General features: G+C 40.2%; 2 protein-coding genes across 3 annotated transcripts in view; one reads left to right on the forward strand and one right to left on the reverse strand.

The window, feature by feature from the left end:
* Positions 1 to 242: 242 nt before the first annotated feature.
* Positions 243 to 27,189, reverse strand: LOC100567162 (deoxyribodipyrimidine photo-lyase). The gene is made up of 10 exons (XM_003226963.4): positions 26,969 to 27,189; positions 18,776 to 19,224; positions 15,345 to 15,490; positions 13,761 to 13,943; positions 11,767 to 11,925; positions 7,906 to 8,104; positions 5,134 to 5,286; positions 4,544 to 4,665; positions 1,936 to 2,095; positions 243 to 932 (listed from the first exon to the last, which is right to left on the reverse strand). The coding sequence occupies exons 2-10, from the start codon at positions 19,104 to 19,106 to the stop codon at positions 778 to 780; spliced, it is 1,608 nt and encodes a 535-aa protein (XP_003227011.2). The 5' UTR covers positions 19,107 to 19,224; positions 26,969 to 27,189; the 3' UTR covers positions 243 to 777.
* LOC103280550 (mucin-2) overlaps positions 27,145 to 27,909 on the forward strand; it is a 32,827-nt gene continuing 32,062 nt past the window's right edge. Inside the window, exon 1 of one of the 2 annotated variants that reach the window (XM_008120001.3) lies at positions 27,145 to 27,213. The gene's annotated coding sequence lies outside the window, so the exon portion shown is untranslated. Of the gene's footprint in view, positions 27,277 to 27,909 lie in introns of both variants that reach the window. The other variant, XM_008120000.3, reaches the window with a different exon arrangement.

Below are 27,909 nucleotides of genomic sequence, written 5' to 3' on the forward strand. Positions count from 1 at the left end.
AGTTCAAAACTGCAAGGTCTGATTGGATCACAGTACATGTCCCTACAATACTAAGTAGCTTAACCTTAAGGTACAAATGGGCAAAGTATAAACCCTGGGAGCTGCTTTTATGGCCCTCCCCTTTCTAAAATAAATTATAGGGTCCCATTCTTCAAACTGAGTAGCAATTGCCATCCAGTTCTAGTTTCATTTGACTTTTTCGTAGTCTTTGAGGCCCCTGGACAAGGAAGGCTACATTCTACACCAGTGCCACCGTTTATTTAAATCACCACATTTGAAAAAGACTTTACGAGTGCATTTTGTCTTTTTTTTAATAAAGCAAAACATATTCATAGAAAATGCCATGCAATGCAGTTATGTAACAGCCACCCCCAAACTTGCTTCGGCTACCCTCTGAATCAGGAATTTTTTTCTGTTGTAAATGGATCCATATCAGGCATGGGCCAACTTTGGCCCTCCAGGTGTTTTGGACTTCAACTCCCACCATTCCTAAGAGCCTCAGACCCTTTCCTTTCCCCCCTCAGCCACTTAAGCGGCTGAGGGGGGAAAGGAAGGGGCCTGAGGCTCTTAGGAATGGTGGGAGTTGAAGTCCAAAACACCTGGAGGGCCAAAGTTGGCCCATGCCTGATCTAGAAACAAATCAACCCAAGTTGCATGACTTCAGATCTTGCAGAAAAATAGATCGGCACAGAAGGTCAAGTCTTCCCGTCTTATCAGAACTAAAACAACCTCTTGTTAACTAACACTGTGCTTCCAGCTTCGTACTTCCGCTTGCGGCTACTTGGCGAACTTGCGAGGGTTGTATTTGCGTTCAAACTGGCCGACGTCGAATTTCTTCGTGCAGCCGGCATAGTTCATGTAGCGGATCTTGCCGAACACGGCCCGTTCAGCCCAGCCTTGGTCGTGGATCCCACAAACGGACCACATGCATCCTGGAAGAGAGGGAAGAGGAACATAGAAGGATTGCACTCTGTTTTTCCCTTAATGGTAGTCTAGAAAAGACAGACTAGAAGCCTTAAGAGGTCTGTGGAAATGAGGCAAGTGGAGTGTGTATATACCTGTGAAATAATGTTCAGGGTGGGAGAAAGAAACCTTGTCTGTTGAAGCAAGTGTGAATGTTGCAATGAGCAAGCTTGATTAGCATGAGTAGCCTTGCAGCTCAAAAGTCAATCAGTGAGGTTATCTGCATAGAGGTAGTCTAGCTTCTGTAGCCTGGAGGCATCCTGTTTGGGAGGTATTAACTGGCACTTGATTGCTGTCTGTTTTCTTTGATTCGTGTCTGTGTATTTACACTTGCCCACAGCTGTACGGTATATGGTAGACTCTTGCAGTGATTAGAGGACCCCAGAGAATTCCAGACAGCAAACAATTAAGTGTCAGTTAACACCTTCCAAACAAAGGTAACAACAGCCAGGCTACTTCTGTGCAGATCCCCTCACTGATTGACTGCAAACTTCATGGCTACTCAAATGCTAATTCAAGCTAGCTAAGTGCAACATGCACACTTAACTTTAAACAGGCAAAGGTTCTTTCTCCCGCCCTGGACATTGCACAAATACATACGCACGTACACATACACACATACATACATACAAACACACACTCCATATGCTTCACTGGCAACAGAAGTTCTGAAGATGCCATTAGCCACAGTTACAGGCGAAACGTCAGGAGAGAATGCTACTGGAACATGGTCATACAACCCAAAAACTCACAGCCACTCAGTGATTCTGGCCATGAAAACCTTTGACAATACATTAGTTACACTTTGTTTCCTATCAGTCCTTTCCTCTGAGGCTGAGAAACAGTGACTTGCTCAGACTCACACGGTGGGTTTGTTGCTATGGCGAAGGAGGGATTCGAATTCACATCTCCTGCCTCCTAGTACAATTCTCACTTGCTGGGTCTTGCATCTCACCATCCTCTAATACTCACCCACATAACCGTTGGGATCCCGGCCATCCAGTTCGTAGCGGTCATTGAGGTAGATGCTGAATTTCAAGGCCTCTTCGGGAGAATTGGTCCATTCCAGGATTTTCTTGGCCCAATACATCCGCAGGAAGCCATGCATCTTCCCTTCGTGAACCATCTGGAGCTGAGAGAAAAGGAAGAAAGGGAACTGAGTTGCAGCAAATGGAGAAAGCAGGGATGGACGAGAGCAACCTCAACCAGTTTGTGGCAAAGAGTACAGGCTGGTTCGCATTACAAGAAACACGCAAGACACTTTTGAGTCTCCTTGTGGAGAGAAAAAGCGGGAGTATAAGCAACAACAACAACATCTATTAAAATCAACTCTCCCCATATAAAAGCAATAATGATGAATGTAAAAAATTATCAAATAAGATTGTTTAACTTTTAAATGGTTATTTATTTTGCCATCTTTTGTGCCTAAAGTATTTGTGTTGTCAAAGGTTTTCATGGCCAGAATCACTGGATTGCTGAGTGTTTCAGGCTGTATGGCCATGTTCCAGTAGCATTCTCTCCTGATGTTTTGCCTGCATCTGTGGCTGGTATCTTTAGAGATCTGTTGGCAGTGAGACAGTAGAGTGTATATATACCTGTGGAATAATATCCAGGGTGGGAAGAAGAACCCTGGTCTGTTTAAAGCAAGTGCACATGATGTAATTTGCAAGCTTGATTAGCACTGAGTGGCTATGAAGTTTGCAAAGTCAATCACTGAAGGTGACTGCATAGCGGTAGCCTGGCCTCTGTTGCCTGGAGGCACCCTCTGTGGAATGATGTCCATGTCTGTTTGAAGCAAGTGCGCATATTGTCATTGGCCAGCTTGATTTGCATTGAATAGCCTTGCAGATTCAAAGCCTGGCTTCTTCCTGCCTGGGGGAATCCTTTGTTGGGAGGTGTTAGCTGGTCCTGATTGTTTCCTATCTGGAATTCCCCTGTTTTCTGCATGATTAGTATTGAGTAACCATTCAATTTCTCACTGGAGGGAAGGATATTAGAGGCAAAGATAAAGTCCTTTGGCCACATCATGAGAAGACAGGAAAGTTTGGAGAAGAGAATGATGCTGGGGAAAATGCAAGGAAAAAGGAAGAGGGGCCGACCAAAGGCGAGATGGATGGACAGTATCCTTGAAGGGACTGGCTTGACCTTGGAGGAGCTGGGGTTGGTGACAGCCGACAGGGAGCTCTGGCATGGGCTGGTCCATGAGGTCACAAAGAGTCGGAAATGACTGAACGAATAAACAACAACAACCATGCAATTGCAAAGTCAATCAGTGAGGGTATTTGGTAGCTCTTGCTGCCTGGAGGCATTATTTGTTTGGGACAGCTAACAACAATGCCTCCAGTCATATTTTTATTTTTATGTTCACACAACTGGTTTGAGGTTTGGACTTTGTCTTGGTCTATGATGCTCTCTCTCTCTCTCTCTCTCTCTCTCTATATATATATATATATATATACGCGAGTGTGCATACTGTTATATGTAACATGATATTATTTTATTTTATGCAAATCCCTTTCCCTTTCCCCCACCCTTTCCCCCCCTCTTTTCCCTTTTCTTCTTCTCTTTCTCCCCTTCTAGTCTTCTTTTAATCTGCTATTCCTATCACTGGGGGACTCACGGGGGTTGTTCTGTGTTGTAGGTTTTTTGTAAAGTCCTATTGGTTGTCCATATCGTCTTTGTGTTTCACAATTTTCTTGGAAAGCAAGTTTTCTTGGAAACAATGCCTCCAGGCAACAACAGCCAACAAATACTCTCACTGATTGACTTTGCAATTGCAAGGCTACTCAATGCTATTCAAGTTTGCTCATTGCAACACTCAAACTTGCTTCAAATAGACAAGGGGTCTTGTCATGCCAGGAGGAAGCAGAATATCACCTGCTGTCCTGTCCCTTTAAGATTCTAAAGGGACGGAGCTTAGCCTTGGCTCCTGACAGCCTGAAATGGCAGTTATATTTTGTCTCCTCGTGGCATGACACTCCCCACCTAAAACTTATTAATAAGTTTTACCCCTTATTAATAACAAATAACTAATACAAAATATCAGCTAATCTAAAACATATCATCTGTGTTTCACAATTTTCTTGGAAAGCACTAATAATTTTTTTTATTAAAATAATAATAATAATAAAACAATGCCTCCAGGTAACAACAGCCAACGAATACTCTCACTGATTGACTTTGCAATTGCAAGGCTACTCAATGCGATTCAAGTCTGCTCATTGCAACACTCAGACGTGCTTCAGACAAGGGTTATTTTTCCCACAGTGGACATTATTCTACAGGTATATACACACTCCACTTGCCTCATTTCCAACAGACCTCTGAAGATGCGTGTCACAGATGCAGGCGAAATAAAGCTGGATTTATCTATATCAGGCATGGGCAAACTGGGTCCCTCCAGGTGTTTGGGACTTCAACTCCCACAATTGTGGGAGTTGAAGTCCCAAACACCTGGAGGGACTCAGTTTGCCCATGCCTGCTCTAGTGTGATCCTATAGTAGCGTTCCCAATGTGTAGTCTCAGGAAGCTTGGGAAGCACTGCATATCCCATTATTCCTCCTTGGATATGTAAGGCTACCTGAGCAGCGTTCCAGAGCTGATCGTGCGTCTTCCCTTCCTCCAGCTGTTTCAGCGTATACAGGTGAGGCCGCTTGTCTGTGGCATGAAGCTTCAAGGTGGTCTTGGCCCACTCGTAAGCCCCTGTGAAAGGAACAAAACATTTTTTTACATGGAATCACCAATTTGGAAGAAACCCCCAGGGCCATCTCATCGAATCTCACTCTACCAATCCCATCGTTGTAACTATAACAAAGTCACGAATTGTTTGTGACTTTTCGTTAAGTAGTTGAGAATGTGGGGAAGCTTCAGGGGATGGTTTCTCCCTCATTTTTAGAGCTATCGTAATGAAACTTGCTCTAATTGTACTATACATTTTCCACTGTTAGCCCACCAAATTTCAGAATGTTACACCCATCCACTAATTTTTGTGGAATTTTTGAAATGTTTACAAACAATATTTTTTTTAAAAAAAACTACAAGAGCTATCTTCTTGAATTTTATCTATAATACACAAGATAACCAGGGTGTCAATCCCCCCAAGTTTCAGAAAAAATCACACATCTATTAATTTTGGGGGATTATTTAAAAAAAAAACATTGGTTCCCTGACCTTCAACCTTGTCGTAGTTTGGGTTGTAGAAGCAGAAGTTGTCCGCCAGCTCCCTTCGGATCAAGGCCTCCTCGATGAAGGCTTCCACGGACTCCCTGCACCGAGTGCGGTGTTTGCGCACCTCCAGGATGGCCCTCTGCACAGACACCTGGCCTGAGAAGACGGAGAAGAGAGGCCATGGCCTTGCAAGGTGGACCACCAGGCGCATCAAGCGCCAGGCGCGGATTGCAAAACATATGGGCCCCTCACTATTATTTATTTATTTATTTCAATTATTTATACCCCGCCCTTCTCACCCGAGGGGACTCAGGGCGGCTTACAAGTGGCAATTGATGCCGTTACACTGATATACAATAAACAATGTTTTCATTGTGGTTGTCATTATATGTTATTGTTTTTGTGCTTATGTATTGTTTATTTTATGTGAGGCACCGAGTCCCTTCCGGGAGAAGGTGGTGGGGTATAAATAAAGTTTATTATGATCATTGCTTGTCCAGTGTGCAGCAGTTCCAGGGAGGTTGTGGTTGGAAAACTGTAAGTCACTTCTCAAACCTATCCCGCGACAATATTGCCATTTAAAAAGTTAAAGGCTTACACTAAAAGCTGTGTACGCCTTTAAATTAAAATGCAATGGAACAGTCCAGTTTCCCTTTTTGATGTAAATGCAATTGAATCTAGTATATTTATTAATTATTCAATAAATGCCTTATCTTTCTCTACTAACATTTCTAGTTCTGCACATTCATGAGATATTGATAACTGTGGATATTTTTATTCATGCTCTCTTGTCAGGGCAGCTAAATTAGCAGTAGTGCTGACTAGGAAAGAAAAGTTGACTACAGGATATTGAAACAGTGTCCTGTCCTATTTAATGATACAGGATTCTCTACCCCCACGGTTGTAAAACAATGTCACATTAATCAAAATGTGGAAATTGTTCAACTAATGCAAAATGGAGTTATATTTATGTACTTTGTGCTCAGTTGTCTATAGCAGTTCCTCCAGAATAATTGCAGGGAACATAAGGATGCCACCTTCTACCATTTTCTCCTTACAGGATTGTTCCGTCCCCCAGAGGTTTGGTTTGCATTTTTTCAGTTATAGGAATAGCATCTGTTTGCATTTCTTCCAGGGCTGTTGCAGATTCTGCAGCACCCATTAACAGAGATTTGCAACCAGCATGCAGGCCTTTGCTGCTTCCAGTTTGCAAAGCTTTGCTGCTTGTAGCCTGTAAATGTATCTTTTTGTTCTGGAGACTGCCCCTTTTACTGGGGAAAGAAAGCTCCATTTTGAGAAGCCTCTTCTGTCTTCTAGACAGAAAGAAAAAGAACTTAGATGTGCGCCAAGCCAGGCCAACGCTGACAAAGCCATCGTAAGTACTAACCTGCCTTTAAAACCAGTGCCGAGCATAGATAGGGAAAGACCTGTTCTTTCTAAAAATAGTAGCTTGGCACTGGGGCAGAGAACATCTCCAGATTTCTTTGCCACTGGAAGAAGCCCTACCAACTTCGCCTCAAAAACTAGCTTTGAGCTTATAGTGATAGACCTTTTTTTTGATAACAGCTCAGGGCTAGGGTAAAGAGGATCTCAGGATCTCTTTGCCTTTGGTGGAACTTAACCCAGCAACTAAAGGGGAAAAGCACGAAAAGGGACATCTGCAAGATTTTATAAGTTGACTGTTTATATTTGCAACCTTAATTACGTGTGCCAAGTCTGCCAAGGACTTTGTGAAAATAAAATTTTGTTGGATTGTTCTACTTGAAGTGCCTTTGGTTACTGGGATTTCTAGAGCTTCTAAGTAAGCCCCCCGCAGTTCACCTGGGCAAAGGAAGAAGCACATCGTAAAGCTTTAAAAGGTGTCTGGGTGTGACGGCATAAGGATAGCTTTCTCTCCAGGTTCATTACAATTTACAGCTTGTCACAGATAATTAAAGTAAACTTCAATTAGGATAAGCTTTTACTTCACTTCCTATACTAAAGAACTATCTGTGCCCGGCCACGCGTTGCTGTGGCGAAGTATGGTGGTATGGGAAATAAAGTATTGAGGAATTGGTGGTAGTTAAGGTAAAAGGTAAAGGTGCCGGCCTGTTTATGTTGGATAAGTGAGACTCTACTGTATATTGATAATCTTATATGATCTGCTTAGAACTGGATTATTTGAGGCCCCTTTTACACAGCTGTATAAAATGCATACTGAAGTGGATTATATGACAGTGTGGAGTCAAGATAATCCAGTTCAAAGCAGATAGTATAAGATTATAAATGGGTTATATAGCTGTGTGGAAGGGCCTTGAGTCTACACTGCCATATAATCCAGTTCAAATCAGATAATCTGTATTTTATAGGCAGTGTGGAAGAGGCCTAAGTGAGGCCTAACTGTGCCTGTCCCCTGGGCTGAGTGGGTTGCTAGGAGACCAAGTGGGCGGAGCTTAGCCTTCTAACTGGCAGCAACTGGATAAAAACAATTATTCATCTCCCTCTAATTAGGACTTTATTTTTCTTTTCTTTTTGTTGTATCAACCCAGAGGCATGGATGAGGGGTTGTACTGTCAATTTTTGAGGTTGTGGGGTGTTTAGTTTTGTTGTTTTGTTGGTCGCCGTGATGCCATCACTCTTTTATATATATAGATATGTATAAAGATAAAGACATTTCCTCCCTCTCAATTTCTTTGACAATACAATAGATTCATGTGTAGAACTATTTAACTAAAATGTTGGTATCGGTCTCCAATATTCTTTTGCTTTGTCACAAGTTTCTTACGGGGAACTCACCAAAGTGGAACCAGGGCGAGAGGTTGCTGAGCGCCGCCCGGTTGGGGTTGTTTCTGTCGCTGCTGAAGAACTTCAGACGCTCCTGGACAAACTCTCCCAGCACCAACAGGCCGGCCGCGCTGCCCGGCTTGGCCCACTCCACCTCCGGCACTGACCGGTCCACCTCCAGGCTGGCAGAGCAGGCGTCCCAATCAATGGGCTGGAGGAAGAGCCAAAGGAACGTTAGTGTGATGGGACAAGTGGACATGGAGTGCCACCACACTCCTCCGGACATTCAAATCTTGTTAGATAGAATCATAGAATCACAGAGCTGGAAGAGACCACATGGGCCATCTAGTCCAAGCCCATGCCATGCAGGAGAAGCACAATCAAAGCACCTTTGACAGATGGCCATCCAGATGCTGCTTAAAAGTCTCCAAGCTTACACCAGCTTGTAAGAGAATAAAATAAAAAAAAGTTCTGGCAGGAAATTCACAAAGAAATGGAAAAAAATACTCCAAATTAAATTTGATTTAAAACCAGAGTACAGTAGCGTCTCACTTATCCAACGTAAACGGGCCAGCAGAACGTTGGATAAGCGAATATGTTGGATAATAAGGAGGGATTAAGAAAAAGCCTATTAAACATCAAATTAGGTTATGATTTTACAAATTAAGCACCAAAACATCATGTTATACAACAAATTTGACAGAAAAAGTAGTTCAATACGCAGTAATGCTATGTAGTAATTAATGTATTTACAAATTTAGCACCAAAATATCACGATGTATTGAAAACATTGACTACAAAAATGCGTTGGATAATCCAGAACGTTGGATAAGCGAGTGTTGGGTAAGTGAGACTCTACTGTACTTCCTTTTAGGAATTACAGACTTTAAGATGGACTACAATACAGAAAAGCTCTTCACGTACATGGTAACAGCTGCTAGGTTATGTATAGCAAAATTATGGAAAATGCAAGAAATTCCCTCGACTGAAAAATGGATGTTGAGATTAATGGACATCAAAAATATGGATTTATTAACACAAAAAGTATCACAGAATATCTTTCCAAACCAATGGACAGATTGGGACAAATTGCGACAATATTTATTAAGAGATAAAATAGAACTTTTATAGCTATGTTTATTAGAAATCCTAGGCTTCAGGATTCAAATGGAAGTCTCGCCGGTAAATCTAGTGGAGACAAAGAAGATGGGTTCCGCGATGGTAAACAGTCCATGGTCCCTTTTTCTTTTTCTCTCTCTCTCTTCCCTTTTCTTTGTTTTTATGTCTTTTTCTTTCTTATTCTTCTCTATACCATTTAATTGTTCCTCCGCTTTTTATGTACACACTTAAAATTATAAATAAAATATTTTTTTAAAAGTCTCCAAGAAAGGAGTTTCCACCGGACTCCAAGGAAGAGAGTTCCACTGTTGAACAGCTCTTCTTACAGTCAGGAAGTTCTTCCTAATGTTCAGGTGTTCAAATGTTAATGTCATTTGAACCCACTGCTCCGAATCCTAGTTTCCAAGGCAGCAGAAAACAAGCCTGCTCCCTCCTCAATGAGACATCCTTCCATATATTGATACATGGCTCTCATGTCTCCTCACAACCTTCTCTTCTGCAGGCTAAACATGCCCAGCTCTTTAAGACGCTCCTCATAGGAATTATTCATGCTTTCCAGACCTTTGATAATTTTATTCACCTTCCTCTGGACACCTTCCAGCTTAGAAGCAATATCTCTTTTGAACTCTGATGCCCAGAATTGGACACAGTATTCCAGGTGAGATTTAACCAAAGTACAATACAAAAGCTCTAGGACTTCCCTCGGTCTAGACACTAGACTCCTTTTGATGCAGCCCAAAATCCCATTGGCTTTTTCAGTTACTGCATGACACTCATGGCTCAGGTTCAACTTGTTTTCCACGAAGACTCCAAGATCTTTCTCACATGGGACTCGGGCATCACCCTTTCTGAATCTTTGCATTTCATATTTTCTTTCTAAGTATAGTACCTTACATTTGTCCTTATTGAAATTCATTTTTTTTAGTTTTGGCGAATCATCTCTCTAATCTGTTAAAGTCGTTTTGAATTCTGATCCTGTCCTCTGGAGTATTAGCTCTTCCTCCTGATTTGGTGTCACCTTGCAAACTTGAGCAGCACACCCCCTAAACCTTCATCCAATTTATTAATAAAGATGTTGAACAGAACTGGGCCCAGGATTAAACTCTCTTTATGGCACTCCAGTAGTCATTTCTTTCCAGGATGAAGAGGATCCATTGGGGAGAAGCTCCCTTTGGGTGCGGTCACTTAACCAAGCATTTCTAATCATAAAATAAAATACCGTCTGATGAACACGTGATATACTGATAGCACCTGGGTATGACTGTGAATGTCATGATGCAATACCTAAGGGGGTGTGGCAATGGCTATATGGTAAATAGAAAGGTAAATATTTATATGGTAAATAGAAAGGAGATATGCATCACATGCAGATATCAATTGGTTTTATTGTTATGTTTTTATATTGTTTGTTGCCTGGGCTTGGCCCCATGTAAGCCGCCCGAGTCCCTTCGGGGAGATGGGGCAGGGTATAAAAATAAAATTATTATTATTATTATTATTATTATTATTATTATTATTATATATGGAGGATGAAATAATCCATCTTTCTGTCTCCTATTCAGTGTGAATATCTGCCTATGTGATATATGATAGTCTGATGACTCTGATTGTTTGAAAGTACAAAGAAAGTGGATCTGTGTTAATAGCTGAGGCATAACCATGTGAGCGTTACTGCAAAGGGGTTGCATTAGCTGCTGTCGCTTAATGATGACCTAACACCAGGTGGATATAAGGAGAATGAAAGAATACATCTTCTCTCTCCTTCGTGACTCAGTGCGAGTACTCTGTGTATGTGACTCTCTGAGATCTGATTGTTTGCAAGGACAAGCCTGTCTGAGCATCTCTGAATTCTAATTGTACATTTGTAAATATTGCAACAGTGAAAATTAAAGCCTCGAGCTATTTTGGATGAAAACCTCAATCTGTGGGCTTACTAAACTGTGTGTAGATAAGGCCAGATGCTGGCAGTTGGGATGCTGCTGATAGATGGGCTGAAACATGTTTTTGCTGTATTTTGCTTGCTTCTGCGGTACTTGGTTTGGAAACTATAAGTCACTTCACGTACCAGCACACCCCGTGACATATCTGATCAGTAGGTTTGTTCTTAAGTTGAATTTGCTTGTACGTTGGAAGAGGAACCTTTTTTTTACAGAATACACATTTTATTAAATAAGAAATCCATATATAAATAATGACCTATGTACACAATAAGCCAGACATGGGCAAACTTGGGCCCTCCAGGTGTTTTGGACTTTAACTCCCACAATTCTTAACAGCCAGTCTACACTGTAAAACTAATGCAATCCAACCCCACTTTAATTGCCATGGCGCAATGCTATGGCGCAGGCTGGTGAGCAGCCAGCTGCAACAAATCACACTGACCAAGAGGTCATGAGTTCGAGGCCAGCTCGGAGCCTGCGTTTGTCTTCTGTCTTTGTTCTATGTTAAGGCATTGAATGTTTGCCTTATATGTGTGCAATGTGATCTTCCCTGAGTCCCCTTCGGGGTGAGAAGGGCAGAATATAAATACTGTAAATAAATAAATAAAAAATCCTGGATTTGTAGTTTGGTGAGGCACCAGCACTCTTGTAAGACTACAACTCCCATGTGTCCATAACATTGAGCCATGGCAGTTCAAGTGGGGTCAAACGCCATTCATGCTCATAAGAATATGGGAATTGTAGCCCCAAACCTCAGGAGGGCCAATGATTTCTGAATGCTACCAACCCACCATTATGAAATACCGGATTTTACCTCTGCCTGGGACGCAGCCTGGTGTGGGTGTTGGATAACAGGTGGGAATCCGGTAAGGAACTCACACAGCCGGTCGTGAATCTTCCGCCGTATCGTTCTTGCTCCATATTCTTGCTTCTCTGAAGCAACCCAGCAGGGAACAACATTATGAGCATCAACCTGGAGGACAGAATTTTTGAAAAAACAATATAATATTTTAATGCATTTGGGCACGTGAGCTTATGCAAAGATGTCACCTGGCTTCTCTCTTTTTTAATAGTTTTGATTGAATTTAAATCAATTTTGATTGAATTTAAAATCAAATTTTAAATTTAAAAAAGCAATAATTACTTTTATCGCATAGCAGATATATAATGTACAAGATAATCCAGTGCAAAGCAGATAATATAAGATTATAAATGGGTTATATAGGTGTGTGGAAGGGCCTTGAGTCTACACTGCCATATAATCCAGTGCAAATTAGATAATCTGTGGAAGAAGCCTAAGTGAGGCCTAAGTCTGCCTATTCCCTAACTGAACCCTGGCTGTCCCTTGGCCGAGTTGGTTGCTAGGAGACCAAGTGGGCAGAGATTAGCCCTCTAAACTGGCAGCAATTGGATAAAAACAATTATTGCTCTCCCTCTAATTAGGACTTTATTTTTCTTTTCTTTTTGTTGTATCAACCTAGAGGCATGGATGATGGGTTGTGTTGTCAAATTTCGAGGTTGGGGGGCCTGTAGTTTTGTTGTTTTGTGGGTCGCTGTGATGCCATCACTCATATATATATATATATATATATATATATATATATATATATATATATATAGATCATACAATACTTACATCATTCTTTTATATCTACTATTGTTTTATATCTACTAAAATGTTAACATTTGTCCATCTACATTTCTTCACCACTGTGTATCCCCCCTCCCACCCTGAGCCACTTCTTATGTATTGTCCAACCAAAATCTCATTTCTTCCTGAGGCGGTAGCCCTCCATCCCTTTTTTGGAGTCCTTTCTCAATAAATTTCCCCCATACATCCTCAAAATCATTTTTTTCCATATCCCTCTTTTAACTTTTAATTTGCATGTTAGCTTATCATTTATTGCCAATTTCCATACTTCCTTATACCATTCTTCAATCTGAACATTTATTACCTTTCTCCAGTTCCTTGCTATAAGCAATCTTGCTATTGTCAATAAATTTGTTATTGCTTCTTTTTATTTTTTATCTATCATATTGTTATTATAAATTGATAATAATGCAATACCAGGGTTTTTTTTCCAATTTGATGTTCATTATATCCTCTATCTCTTTAAATATTTTATACCAAAATTTCCTTACATATTTACAATGCCACCACATATGTATATATGTTCCCACTTCCTGACAGCCTCTCCAACAATTTTTGGATGTTTTTTTATTAATATTTGACATTTTTAATGGTGTTAAATACCATTTCCAAATTATCTTATAATAATTTTCTTTAACTCTTATTGATAAATTTTTTCAAGTGCCTTTGTTTCCACAATTGCGACCATTCCATTTCATTTATTTTCATCTCTAACTCCTCCTCCCATATTTCCTTAAGAGTGGTATTTTTTCTCTCTCCGTCTTTTATTCCACCCAATATTCTATAGATTCTACCAGTTACACCTTTCATTTTTTTATAATCATCTGTATCCCTTCCATTTTGTATTATTTGTTCAAATTGGTTAGGTTCCTTCCCTTCTTCTTTATTATTTTTTACTCAATTCTTATATCATTGCTCTAGTTGAACACCATGGAACCTTGTCAATTTTATTTCCCCGAATTCCTCCCTTATCTTTTCCTTCTTCATTCCACTCTTAGTCCAGTCCCCTATTTTGTCTAGGGTTTTTCCCCTTAATACTTTATCCATTATATTTTTTAAAAATTTCCCAAAAAATAAAAAGTCACCTGGCTTCTCAACACTTAATAAGTACACACTGGGCCCGCATTTCGCTCTGGCCGGCCTTGCGGGACCCTCACCTGCACAAAGGGCACGTCCGGAGGCAGCCTTTCCTGCACTTCTTGCACCCACTGCATGGGGACGCGGAGGGGGGCAAAGTCCGTCACCACCCCGGCAATGTTGTGCTTTGCCACAAAGGGAGGCAGCGTGTCTTTGGCAAAGCCGATGAGCAAGTGGAAGGGGATGCTGAGCTCCTGGCATTCCTGCAAAGATGGGAAACCAAACACAGGGCACTCGGTCATAGGGTGGTGGCAGCGGATTCAGCTCCCTGGGCATATATGTTGGGTTTTATACAGCCTAGGTCAGTGATGGCCAACCTATGACACGCGTGTCAGCACTGACACGCCTAGCCATTTTTGCTGACATACTGCCACATGCAGATTGATTGGATGACTATGTATTTTGTGGCCAAATTTGGTGTGATTTGGTCCAGTGGTTTTGTTGTTTACTCCATGGGAATTATGCACATTACATTTAGATATATATGTGTGTGTGTGTGTGTGTGTGTGTGTGTATAATTATATCATTATATTATTATTCTATTATATTACAGTAGAGTCTTACTTATCCAACATAAACGGGCCAGCAGAATGTTGGATAAGTGAATATGTTGGATAATAAGGAGGCATTAAAGAAAAGCCTATTAAACATCAAATTAGGTTATGATTTTACAAATTAAGCACCAAAACATCATGTTATACAACAAATTTGGCAGAAAAAGTAGTTCAATATGCAGTAATGCTATGTAGTAATTACTGTATTTACAAATTTAGCATCAAAATATCATGATGTATTGAAAACATTGACTACAAAAATGTGTTAGATAATCCAGAACGTTGGATAAGCGAGTGTTGGATAAGTGAGACTCTACTGTATCATATTATTACTATTATATTATTATATTATTCATTATTCATGACTACATTGAAACTAGAATAGAGAGAAATCAGCGTGGAAGCTGCAAGAGGTACCATAGATTGTTGTACATGGAAATAATGGTAGTAAATAGTTTTTGATTAATTAAATACAGTTATATATTACAATTATATATTTTTGTTATTTAAACTTTACATATTGCAAAATTATGGTTTTTTTTTCTCAAAGTGACACACTACCCAAGTCATGCTAGGTTTTTTTGGTGAATTTTGACACACCAAGCGCAAAAGGTTGCCCATCATTGGCCTAGGTCATGCTTATTGACTATACAGTGAACCCTCCAATGTCACTGGAGTTCAGAGCATAGGATCTCTACAAAGGTGAAAAAATTGAGTGAACCTCTTTCTAAGACTATCTAGGTTCCTCAGTATAATGCTATCATCCATTTCCACCATCATCAATTTCCATCACAATCCTACTGTTTCCTTTAAGAATTTCTAGATGGCTCTAAGATCAACTCCCAGAAGACGTTGAACATAAAGCCACACTATACCGTGTTTCCCCGAAAATAAGACAGTGTCTTATATTAATTTTTGCTCCCAAAGATGTGCTAGGTCTTATTTTCAGGGGATGTCTTATTTTTCCATGAAGTAGAATTCACATTTATTGCTGAACAAAAAATGAACATTTATTCTATACCTCCACCCACCCACCCATCCATGTCATACCTCGGCCACTTCCTTGAGGCCCTTGAGCATGAAGCCAAACTGGCGAATGGTGGCCTCCAGGAATTTGGGCACCAGGCAGAAGGCGACGTGCAGCGGGAGGTTCTGCTTCAAGGCCAGGCGCTGGGCGTAGAGGAAGGCCCAGTTGTCTGGGGAGGAAAAGGGACACTGGCTGCAATTCTGGGCTCGTCCAAGATTTACACGTCGGCCCTCCAGGTGTTTTGGACTTCAACTCCCACAATTCCTAACAGCCTATCGGCTGTTAGGAATTGTGGGAGTTGAAGTCCAAAACACCTGGAGGGCCCATGTTTTCCCATGCCTGGTCTAGACTCTCCACCAATAACCCAGAAATAGGAAACATGAGGGGATAGATCAGGGGTCCCCAAACTAAGGCCCGGGGGCTGGATGCGGCTCACCGAAGCCATTTATCCAGGCCCCCACGGCACAAGGGCTGAGGGGGGTTGGGCTAAATGACCCAAGGGTTCTCTTCTTCTCTTACAACCATTATTATTATTATTATTATTATTATTATTATTATTATTATTATTATTATTATTATTATTATTAATAATAATAATAATAACATTAAGGCCGGGTGGCCATCTGTCAGGGGTGCTTTGCTTGTGCTTTTGGTCCACAGAGGCAGAAGGGGGTTGGACAAAATGGCCCAAGGGGTCTCTTCCAACCCTCTTTATTATTATTATTATTATTATTATTATTATTATTATTATTATTAATTAACATTGATGCTGGGTGGCCATCTGTTAGGGGTGCTTTGCTTGTGCTTTCGGTGCACAAAGGCAGTAGGGGATTGGACTCAATGGCCCAAAGGGTCTCTTCCAACCTTCTTTATTATTATTATTATTATTATTATTATTATTATTATTATTAATATTGATGCTGGGTGGCCATCTGTCAGGGGTGTTTTGCTTGTGCTTTCGGTGCACAAAGGCAGAAGGGGATTGGACTCAATGGCCCAAAGGGTCTCTTCCAACCCTCTTTGTTTGCTGTTGTTATAATAATAATAATAATAATAATAATTATTATTATTATTATTATTATTATTATTATAATATTAACATTGTGGCTGTATTATTATTAATATTGAGGTGGGGTGGGTATCTGTCAGGGGTGTTTTGCTTGTGCTTTCGGTGCACAAAGGCAGAAGGGGATTGGACTCAATGGCCCAAAGGGTCTCTTCCAACCCTCTTTGTTTGCTGTTATTATTATTATTATTATTATTATTATTATTATTATTATTATTATTATTATATTAACATTGTGGCTGTGTGGCCATTTGTCAGGGATGCTTTGCTTATGCTTTCGGTGCACAAAGGCAGAAGGGGATTAGACTCAATGGCCCAAAGGGTCTCTTCCAACCCTCTTTTTATTATTATTGCTGTTGTTATTATTATTATTATTATTATTATTATTATTATTATTATTGCTCGGTGGCCAACTATAGTCCGGCCCTCCAATGGTCCGAAGGATTGTGAACTGGCCCCCTGTTTAAAAAGTTTGGGGACCCCTGGAATAGATAGACCATCCTAAGTGATATGGATTCTTTATGCGTCATGATCTTGTCTAGTTCATTTGGATCTGCGCTTCCAAACAACACCTGAAATGATTGGAAATAATTTTAGATGATGATTTTTGTGCTAGAGGGAAGAATGAGTTGTTAATATTTTACTGGGAAGGAAGGGCAAGGTTGTATATGGATGTCTTCAACCCAAAGGACAGGAAGTGTAATACGGAACAATTATTATAGGCATTCTTGTGAAATATGTGTGTTTTATGTATTCACATATGTGTAGATTTTGGGAGAGGGGAAAGGAGGGGAAGCTATCATGCCAATGACTTGTATTTGATCTTGATGAAAATGCATTTTGTTAAAAAAAAGTTTTAAATTGTGAAATTACCAAAAATATTGTGCATAAAATTGCACCCAAGGTATGTGTATATAAGCTATATATGAAACATAAATGAATTCCATGTTGAACATTGGGTCCCATCTCCAGGACACCTCATTATGATATACTGTACATATATATGAGTGAAAATATCCCAAAATATGAAAAAAAAATTCCTAAATACTGTTGGAGATAACAACCTTCTCAAGCCTTCTCATTCTAATATTTTGCCTGTTTATAATGTGTCAGTTTATTCCCTGAAGTGTATGTCTTCTCTGGTTTGTAGTTTTCTTAGCTCTATGTACTTGAGTGAGTGGGAGGGACTGCAGATCATGTGACTCTTTAGAATGCAGTTTAAAAGAGGAATGACAGTTGAGGCTTGAGTCTGTTTGAGTAAGATGCCGGTGTTAGAAGTAGGAAGTCAGTTGAGGCTTGAGTCTGTTTAAATACAGATGCCAGAGTTAGAAGTAAGAAGTCAGTTGAGGCTTGAGTCTATTTGAGTACAGATGCCAGTGTTAGAAGTAAGAAGACAGTTGAGGCTTGAGTCTATCTGAGTACAGATGCCAGTGTTAGAAGTAAGAAGCCAGTTGAGGCTTGAGTCTATTTGAGTATAGATGCCAGTGTTAGAAGTTAAAGAATGACAGTTGAGGCTTGAGTTTTTTTAGAAATACACTGTTATAAAGGAGAGCTATACAGAGCGATATAATTTTAAAAGAGACTGTTAGACTATAAGTGAAAGATACAAACTGAAACATTTTAAAGCTTAACCTGACAAGAAATGTATTTGTCTATTTAAATACATGTTATTTTAAAGAAGCCTACTTGAATCTTTGTCTGCTGAAAGCATTGAATAGAAATAAGGTATTTACGGCCCAGTGATCTTCCATTGCCCAATAAACTAAAGGAACACTCCTGAAACTCTGCTACCTAATACGTTATGATCCTAACAGGTGATATTCCCCAATAGGTTATGATCCTAACAGGTCATAATCCAATAGCCCAACAAATACTTGTATTCCAAGGCAATTCAGATAAGGGATGCTCTACCTGTGTCAGGGCATGCTGTTTTGCTCTGCTCCATTGACCAAGTAATGGAAGATCTTCTACATTACACCAAGATGAGTTGCAAGCCAAGGCTTGGGTGGGGGATTCTGGGAGTTGTAATCCAAATCCTCACCTGCAACTTCTGCTCCAAACTGCAGTTGAACCTCTACTAAGAGTGTCACTACTTAAGAGTGTTTTGAGTTAAGAGGGAGAGTACAGGGCTTTAGGGCTTCAAGGGAGCAGCCTCCGAGCCTCGTGCCTCATGCTTTTGTCCACTTTGGGGGATTTTTTTCCGTTTTGAGGAACTTTGGGTTAGTTGATTTTGTGTGGTGGGGGAGGAGGGGGTCATTCGGGAGGCTGGAACAGATTAATAGCATTTCAATGGGAAAATTTGCTTTGAGATAAGAGCACTTTGAGCGAAGAGCTCAATCACAGAACGAATTAAACTCTTAAGTCAAGGTATCACTGTATCTTTTTTACCTTGTACTCTCTGGTCCCGTGACATCCAGTACAGGATCCCCTGAGCTCCTTCTTTCAGATCTGAGTTTTCCGAAATCATCCGGACCCGTTTCTTGTTAAAGTGGAACTCCGCGATGGAAGGGGCCATTTTGAGGCGGGACGCTTTCACTGCTTCGGTCAAAGGTGGACCTTTGGCTACTGCAGCTGTCTTCTTCGGCTTCTTCTCCTCCGGTTTTCCCTCTGTTTTTTTGTCACCGCTTTCTGACCCAAAGGATGTCCCTCCATCTCCTTCTACTTGGTTCTCACAATCTCCCGATGCCGGCTCCTTCCTCTTCTTCCTCTTCTGAGGCATGGCTGCTGTTACCTCTAGCTTTCCTGGGACTCCTATTAAAGTCCGCCGTTCCAAAAAGGAATGGAAGAGAACAAAACACCGGCCAGCCTTCCTTCCTGGGAGCAGATTGGGAAACTGCCTGGAATTAAGCACAGAAAATCCCGTGTCAAAGAGCACCGTATAGGTCCACCTCATGAATTTCCACAAGGAGCAATGTAAGATACTAAACTTAGGCAGAAAAAAATGAAATGCAAAGATACACAATAGGTGATGCCTGGCTGCACAACAGTCCATATGAGAAAGACCTTGGAGTCTTTGTGGGTAACAAGTTCAACATGAGCCAACAGTGTGATGCAGCAGCTCAAAAGTCAATGGGATTTCGGGCTGCATCCAAAACAGGATAGCGTCTAGATCAGTGGTTCTCAACCTGGGGTTCCCAGTTGTTTTTGGCCTTCAACTCCCAGAAATCCTAACAGCTGGTAAACTGGCTGGGATTTCTGGGAGTTGTAAGCTAAAAACATCTGGGGAGCCCAGGTTGAGAACCACTGGTCTAGATCAAGGGATTACACTTTGGTCAGACCTCATCTGGAATATCACTGTGTCCAATTCTGAGCACCACAGTTCAAGAGATATTGAGTTTATTCTAAGCTGGGAGGTGTCCAAAGGATGGCAACTAAAAGGATCAAAGATCTGGAGACCATGAATCCCTATGAGGAGTGTCTTAAAGAACTGAGTCTATTCAACCTGCAGAAGAGAAGGTTGAGAGGAGACATGATAGCCATATATTAATATCTGAAATGGTGCCATAAGGAAAAGGGAGCAGGCTTGTTTTCTGCTGCTCTGGAGACTAAGACTCAATGGAAGCATGAGCTCAAATTACAGGAAAGGAGATTGCCATACATATGTACCTACAATCCGCTGAGTCTCCTCAGGGAGGTAGAGCAGGATATAAACAAAGTATATTATTTTATTATTATTATTATTATTACTACTACTACTACTACAATGTATTATTATTATTATTTATTAGCTTCATGTGTAAAAGCAATGGCAAATTTAAATCACCAAACATCCTTATGGTTGAGCAATTAATGCACACATTACAATAATGATATCTGACAGATAAAATTAGAATAACTAGAACCAACAGAGCTATATTTTTATAATGCTATGTAAGTAATGGGAGGGTATAGATTTGGGAATAGAAGTTGTGATACGACAATTGTACTTTCAAATGTTTTGGAATTTTAAAATATTTAATAAAGTAAAAAATGAAATAAAAGTTTAGGGAGACAGGTATGTTTAAGAATAGATAGATATAGTGATAGATACAGATATATATTTGGGGGGGGGGGGACAGTGATGGATCATTCTTTGATAAATGCCAAGGTACAGTATTCATACTGATCAATAAATAAATTGACCCAGTTTTTCGGGTTGATTTTATGTTTAGATGAGGGATAGCAGAAATGCAGCCTTTATAATACCGTGTTTCCCCGAAAATAAGAGAGTGTCTTATATTAATTTTTGCTCCCAAAGATGCGCTAGGTCTTATTTTCAGGGAATGTCTTAGTTTTCCATGAAGAAGAATTCACATTAATTGTTGAACAAAAAAATGAACATTTATTATATACTGTACAGTAGTTGTCATCACAAACCAGCATAACCAGACAAACTGTGAATCCTATTAAGAATTTCTTATTACTACCATTATTTCCATGTACAACACTCTATGGTATGTATCTTTACCGATCCTGCATGCTCTGGTGTTCTGTTTGTTGGGCATGCTTCCAAACAAAAACTTTGCTAGGTCTTACTTTCGGGGGAGGCCTTATATTTAGCAATTCAGCAAAACCTCTACTAGGTCTTATTTTCTGTGGATGTCTTATTTTAGGGGAAACAGGGTACCATTTTATAGCCAATTAAAATCACTCGCATTCCATCCCACTGTAGAAAATTTCTAGGGAAGAAATAGCTCATCATGGATGTTGGGAACTCTTTTGCACTTTCTAAACATGTTTTCGTAAGGCTGCATTTCAGCTATATCCTCCTGCAATGGCCAAATCCATGCCTCTATAAGAAATAAAATAACATTTTAAAATGCCAGTTTGAAGATCCAATATGAGAAATTATTCATACCTAATACAGTCCAATATTCGCATAATTGTGGCTGAGGACTGAAAGTGTTTAGGTTATCGATGCGGCCACCCCGAAGGGCAGTAGTAAAGGGCAAGGGTACATTTACACTGCAGCATTAATGCAGTTAGACACCACTTTATCAGCCACTATAGAATCCTGGGATATTATTCTCAATTATTTGGCATACTATTCTCAATCACGCATCACTGATTCCCAGATTCTTGGATATAAGGACTAAAACTCCAGCCTGTAACGCCTGGTGGGTTCGGAAGGTGGGAAGTATCCACACTGTGGAATTCACAGTTTTATATCACTTTTAACTGCTATGATTCAGTGCTACAGAATCATAGAAATTTAGAGTTTTACTCTGTTTATTTTGTTGTATACATTTTAATAGTGTTTAATCTCTTGTTTTAATGATGTTGTACCCCACCTCACGCTGCAAGGAGAACAGATAATAAATATATACCTCACACCCTCTGAAGATGCCTGCCACAGATGTGGGTGAAACATCAGGAGAGAATACTTCTGGAACATGGCCGTACAGCCCGGAAAACATACAACAACCCCAGATAATAAATTCATCATCATCATTATTATTGGGTCACAAGGTCTTTAGCCTTTTCAACTAAAGACTGCTGGTGCCTCACCAAACTATGAATCCCAGGATTCCATGCCATTGAGCCACACAGGTAAAGTGGTGTCAAACTGCATTAATTCTACAGTGTAGATACACCCTTTATGGATCCTATCTGCCAGTTACATCTATGGGCCTATTCTTGCAACAATGAGGCTTAAAGGAAGGATGCCATTCTAAATTCACCATCGATGGTCTAAGAAAACATTTGTGAATGATTAAGCAAACTTTAACCAAGTTCAGTCGGCTATTAGCTTTTGAACAGATTCACCAAGAACTTGGGAACGAACTGAACAAAGACTCCCTGGCTCTCACTCACTCTGGAAGAAAGGCAGCATACAAATGGCATGAAATAAAAGTACACTTTGCACATGCCCTGCAGCGCTTGCTCCTTGCCCACATCACATTCCTCTGGAGCGGATTCCAGGTATTCAGAACCAATGGAGGGGTTAGCATTAATCCATGCCCTACAAATGCTCATTAAATGTTTTACTCATGCATTCCTGCAGGGTATAATTTTCTTTTTTTGCTGGCATGCATTGCATGAAGAATAACACCTCTTACACAAGAACAAACAGGGTGCTAAAAGAAAGGTTTGCAAACATCAACTAGAGGAGATGGAAGGGAGAAACATGTCCTGTCTCCGAACGGCATTGAATGTTTGCCGTGTACAGTATGTGTACTGTGATCCACCCTGAGTCTCCTTGGTGAAATATAAATGAAGTGTTGTTGCTATTATTATTATTATTATTATTATTATTATTATTATTATTATTATTATGACACAGCAAACAAGATAGATATGCTGGATTATTATTATTATTATTATTATTATTATTATTATTAGCATTCCTTGCATGTGATGACAATTTTATGGACATTTAAAGGACTATTTATTCCTACTGTTCTCTGTAAGCAATCAGTGAGACTAATGTAAATATTACTGCTCTGTTTAATCATTTTGAAGTCAGTAATGTTCCTGTTAATTGTTCTACAAAGCTGAGTGACACATCATTACCCTGCAGGGTGACTTTGGTTCACAGGTGGATGTAAGAGCTTCCATTTAAGATCATCTACAATCTTTAACAATATATTATTATATTATTATTATTTTATTGTATGACATAGCAAACAAGATAGATATGCTGAATTTCGTATCACAAAATCATTATTATATAATAATAATAATAATAACAATAATAATAATTAGCATTCCTTACATGTGATGTTCTCCGGATTTATTCTGTCTTATCTCCTCCACTACATGGCCAAAGGGGTAGACTACAACTCCCATCATTCCTGGTGGTGAGGAATGCTGGGAGCTACAGTTCAATGTCATAATAATAAACATCATCATCATCATTTAGACCAGGCATGGGCAAACTTCGGCCCTTCGGGTGTTTTGGACTTCAACTCCCACAATTCCTGGCCTCAGGCCCCTTCCTTTTCCCGCTCAGCTGCTTAACAATCAGGGCCGGCTGACACCTCCCAACAAAGGATTCCCCCAGGCAGGAAGCAGCCAGGCTTTGAAGCTGCAAGACCATTCACACTTGCCTCCAACAGACAAGAGTTCTTTCTCCCAACCTGGACATTATTCCACGTGTGTGTATATATATATATTCCCCCCTTGCCTAACTTCCAACAGACCTCATAGCCTCTGAGGATAATGCACTAGATGTGTGAGAAACGTCAGAGGAGAATGCTTCTGGAACATGGTCAGACAGCCCAGAAGACTCACAGCAACCCAATCACTTACATAAATGCCACCTTTCATGTTGCATAAAGAACTCTGCCTTCCCTGTTGCATAATTCCCCTCCCCATAGGCTTCTGCCTTGCTACACATATATATATATGAGAACTGAATGAGTCTTAAGGCTGCGCCTATTATTATTATTATTACAGTAGAGTCTCACTTATCCAACATTTGCTTATCCAATGTTCTGGGTTATCCAACGCATTTTTGTGGTCAATGTTTTCAATACATCATGATATTTTGGTGCTAAATTCATAAATACAGTAATTACAGTAGAGTCTCACTTATCCAACATAAATGGGCCGGCAGAACGTTGGATAAGCGAATATGTTGGATAACAAGGAGAGATTAAGGAGAAGCCTATTAAACATCAAATTAGGTTATGATTTTACAAATTAAGCACCAAAACATCATGTTATACAACAAATTTGACAGAAAAAGTAGTTCATTACACATTAATGCTATGTAGTAATTACTGTATTTACAAATTTAGCACCACCAAAATATCACAATGCATTGAAAACATTGACTACAAAAATGCGTTGGATAATCCAGAACGTTGGATAAGTGAGTGTTGGATAAGTGAGACTCTACTGTACTACGTAGCATTACTACCTATTGAACTATTTTTTCTGTCAAATATGTTGTATAACATGATGTTTTGGTGCTTCATTTGTAAAATCATAACCTAATTTGGTGTTTAATAGGCGTCTCCTTAATCTCTCCTTACTATCCAATATATTCGCTTATCCAACGTTCTGCTGGCCCGTTTATGTTGGATAAGTGAGACTCTACTGCCTATATCTATATATATAAAAGTGTAATGAAATTTCGGCCTAGGACAAAACAACAAAACTACACATCCCAGAAGCACTAAACTTTGCAGCACAACCCCTTATCCTTGCCTCTACGTTCATATAACAAAAAGAAAAGAAGAATAAAGTTCTTATTGGAGGGAGAGGAATAATTGTTTTTATCCAATTGCTGCCAGTTAGAAGGCTAAGCTCCGCCCACTTGGTCTCCTAGCAACCCACTCAGCCCAGGGCACAGGCAGAGTTAGGCCTCACTTAGGCCTCTTCCACATTGCCTATAATATACAGATTATCTGATTTTAACTGGATTATATGACAATGTAGACTCAAGGCCCCTCCACACAGCTATATAACCCATTTATAATCTTATTTTATCTGCTTTGAACTGGATTATCTTGACTATTTCCCATACCACCAGACTTTGCCACAGCAACGCGTGGCCGGGCACAGCTAGTATATATACAGTAGAGTCTCGCTTATCCAACATTCGCTTATCCAATGTTCTGGATTATCCAACGCATTTTTGTAGTCAATGTTTTCAATACATCATGATATTTTGGTGCTAAATTCATAAATACAGTAATTACTACGTAGCATTACTACCTATTGAACTATTTTTTCTGTCAAATATGTTGTATAACATGATGTTTTGGTGCTTAATTTGTAAAATCATAACCTAATTTGGTGTTTAATAGGCTTCTCCTTAATCTCTCCTTATTACCCAACATATTCGCTTATCTAACGTTCTGCTGGCCCGATTATGTTGGATAAGTGAGACTCTACTATATATATATATATATATATATATATATATATATATATACACACACACAATAGAGTCTCACTTATCCAACATAAACAGGCCGGCAGAACGTTGGATAAGTGAATATGTTGGATAATAAGAAGGGATCAAGAAAAAGCCAATTAAAAATCAAATTAGATTATGATTTTACAAATTAAGCACCAAAACATCATGTTATACAACAAATTTGACAGAAAAAGTAGTTCAATATGCAGTAATGCTATGTAATAATTACTGTATTTACGAATTTAGCACCAAAATATCACAATGCATTGAAAACATTGACTACAAAAATGCGTTGGATAATCCAGAATGTTGGATAAGTGAGACTCTACTGTACTACGTAGCATTACTACCTATTGAACTATTTTTTCTGTCAAATATGTTGTCTAATATGATGTTTTGGTGCTTAATTTGTAAAATCATGACCTAATTTGATGTTTAATAGGCTTCTCCTTAATCTCTCCTTATTACTCAACGTATTCGCTTATCCAATGTTCTGCTGGTCCGTTTATGTTGGATAAGTGAGACTCTACTGTACTACGTAGCATTACTACCTATTGAACTATTTTTTCTGTCAAATATGTTGTATAACATGATGTTTTGGTGCTTAATTTGTAAAATCATAACCTAATTTGGTGTTTATTTTATTTATTTATTTATTTATTTGCCACATTTATATACCGCCCTTCTCACCCCGAAGGGGACTCAGGGCGGTTTACAAGTATATATACATACAATATATTATATTATACAACTATATCGCAATATTATTAGTAATATTGCATGTAATATAAATATACAATTATAATAGTGAATTATAATTATTACTAGCTGTTGCTGTGGCGTTGTCTGGTGGTGTTGGTGAGAAATTGTTGAGGAAGTGGTGGTATTGAATGTCTGTTGTATGGTTGTCTTTATGTTTAGTATGCACACTGAAGTGGATTATATGGCAGTGTGGAGTCAAGATAATCCAGTTGAAAGGAGATAATATTAGATTCTAAATGGGTAATATAGCTGTGTGGAAGGGCCTTGAGTCTACACTGCCATATAATCCAGTGCAAATCTGATAATCTGTGGAAGAGGCCTAAGTGAGGCCTAACTGTGCCTGTCCCCTGGGCTGAGGAGGTTGCTAAGAGACCAAGTGGGCGGAGCTTAGCCTTCAAACTGGCAGCAATTGGATAAAAACTATTATTGCTCTCCCTCTAATTAGGACTTTATTTTTCTTTTCTTTTTGTTGTATCAACCTAGAGGCGTGGATGATGGGTTGTGTTGTCAAATTTCGAGGTTGGGGGGCCTGTAGTTTTGTTGTTTTGTCCGCTGCCCTGATGCCATCACTCTTTTATATATATAGATTACATTGTATTACATCATAATATTATTATTAATATTACATGTATAGGCTTCTCCTTAATCTCTCCTATTACCCAACGTATTCGCTTATCCAACGTTCTAATGGCCCATTTACGCTGGATAAGCGAGACTCTACTGTATATAAGAGAACTGAATGAGCCTTAATGCCGCGCCTACACTGTAGTATTAGTACAGCTTGAAACCGCTTTAAAGGCCACGGCTCAGTGCTGTGGGATCTGTACTTTGGTGAGGCTTGTTTGGCACAAGGAATCGAAAGGCCTAGTAACACGGCTGAGAATCTCCATCCTTCCATAGCCTTAACGCGGTATCAAACCGCATTAATTCTACAGTGTGGCCCCCACCCCTTTGCTTCTCTCCCAATTTACCTGTGCGGAGATCCCTTTTCGCGTGGGCCCAGTCCAAGGTTACACAATGCAAGGCGGGGAAAGGGGCGGGGCCTACGCCTTTTTTTGTGAATGAATCTCGTCAGTGCGGATGCGACGTTGAGGCGCTGGGTGACGTCACTCGCCTTCGCCCCCCGGAAGTCCTCCGGCGAGCCCCGCCTTTTCCGCCCCGGCAGCCAATAGGAGCGGAACGATGGGCAAGCAGGAGATGCCACTCAAAGGCCCAGGTTGGGTTATTTAGGCCTAGAGATGTTTACGTTCGTTGTTGTGGAAGAGAAGGTGCTCAGGCGGTGAGAAGGGTAGGAGGGAGTTGTGGGCCATCCAGTCCAACCCTATTCGGCCAAGAAGCAGGAAAATCGCATTCAAACCCCCCCCCCGACAGATGGCCATCCAGCTTCTGCTTCAAAGCCTCTAAAGAAGGAGCCTCCACCAAAGTCTGAGGCAGTGAGTTCCACTGCTGAACAGCTCTCTCTCACAAGAAGTTCTTCTTCTTGTTCAGGTGGAATCTCCTTTCCTGTAGGAGACTGGGGAGCCCTCTCAGCACAAATAAGGACCCTATGCCACACTCTGCGGCAGTGAGTTCCACTGCTGAACAGCTCTCTCTCACAAGAAGTTCTTCTTCTTGTTCAGGTGGAATCTCCTTTCCTGTAGGAGACTGGGGAGCCCTCTCAGCACAAATAAGGACCCTATGCCACACTCTGCGGCAGTGAGTTCCACTGTTTCTCTCACAGGAAGTTCTTCCTCATGTTCAGGTGGAATCTCCTTTCCTGTAGTTTGAAGCCATTGCTCCATTGGGAAGCCCTCTCAGCCCAATCATAGCAAATTTCTACACGGGACGCTTTGAAAAACAAGCCCTAGAATCAGCACCAAATAAAGCCCACAATGTGGTTCAGATATGTGGATGGCACCTTCACCATTTGGAG

Source organism: Anolis carolinensis, chromosome 3, assembly GCF_035594765.1.
Source record: "Anolis carolinensis isolate JA03-04 chromosome 3, rAnoCar3.1.pri, whole genome shotgun sequence".
In the NCBI taxonomy this organism is placed as follows: Eukaryota; Metazoa; Chordata; class Lepidosauria; order Squamata; family Dactyloidae; genus Anolis; species Anolis carolinensis.

What these genes read in the sequence shown, in the direction of transcription:
- LOC100567162 (XM_003226963.4), bottom strand. Translation starts at nt 19,106, where the DNA reads ATGCCTCAGAAGAGGAAGAAGAGGAAGGAGCCGGCATCGGGAGATTGT. An exon ending in GCCTCAAGGAAGTGGCCGAG is followed by an intron (nt 13,944 to 15,344) that starts GTATGACATGGA and finishes CCATCTTTGCAG; the next exon opens with GAATGCCAGGAGCTCAGCAT. An exon ending in CGGACGTGCCCTTTGTGCAG is followed by an intron (nt 11,926 to 13,760) that starts GTGAGGGTCCCG and finishes TCTGTCCTCCAG; the next exon opens with GTTGATGCTCATAATGTTGT.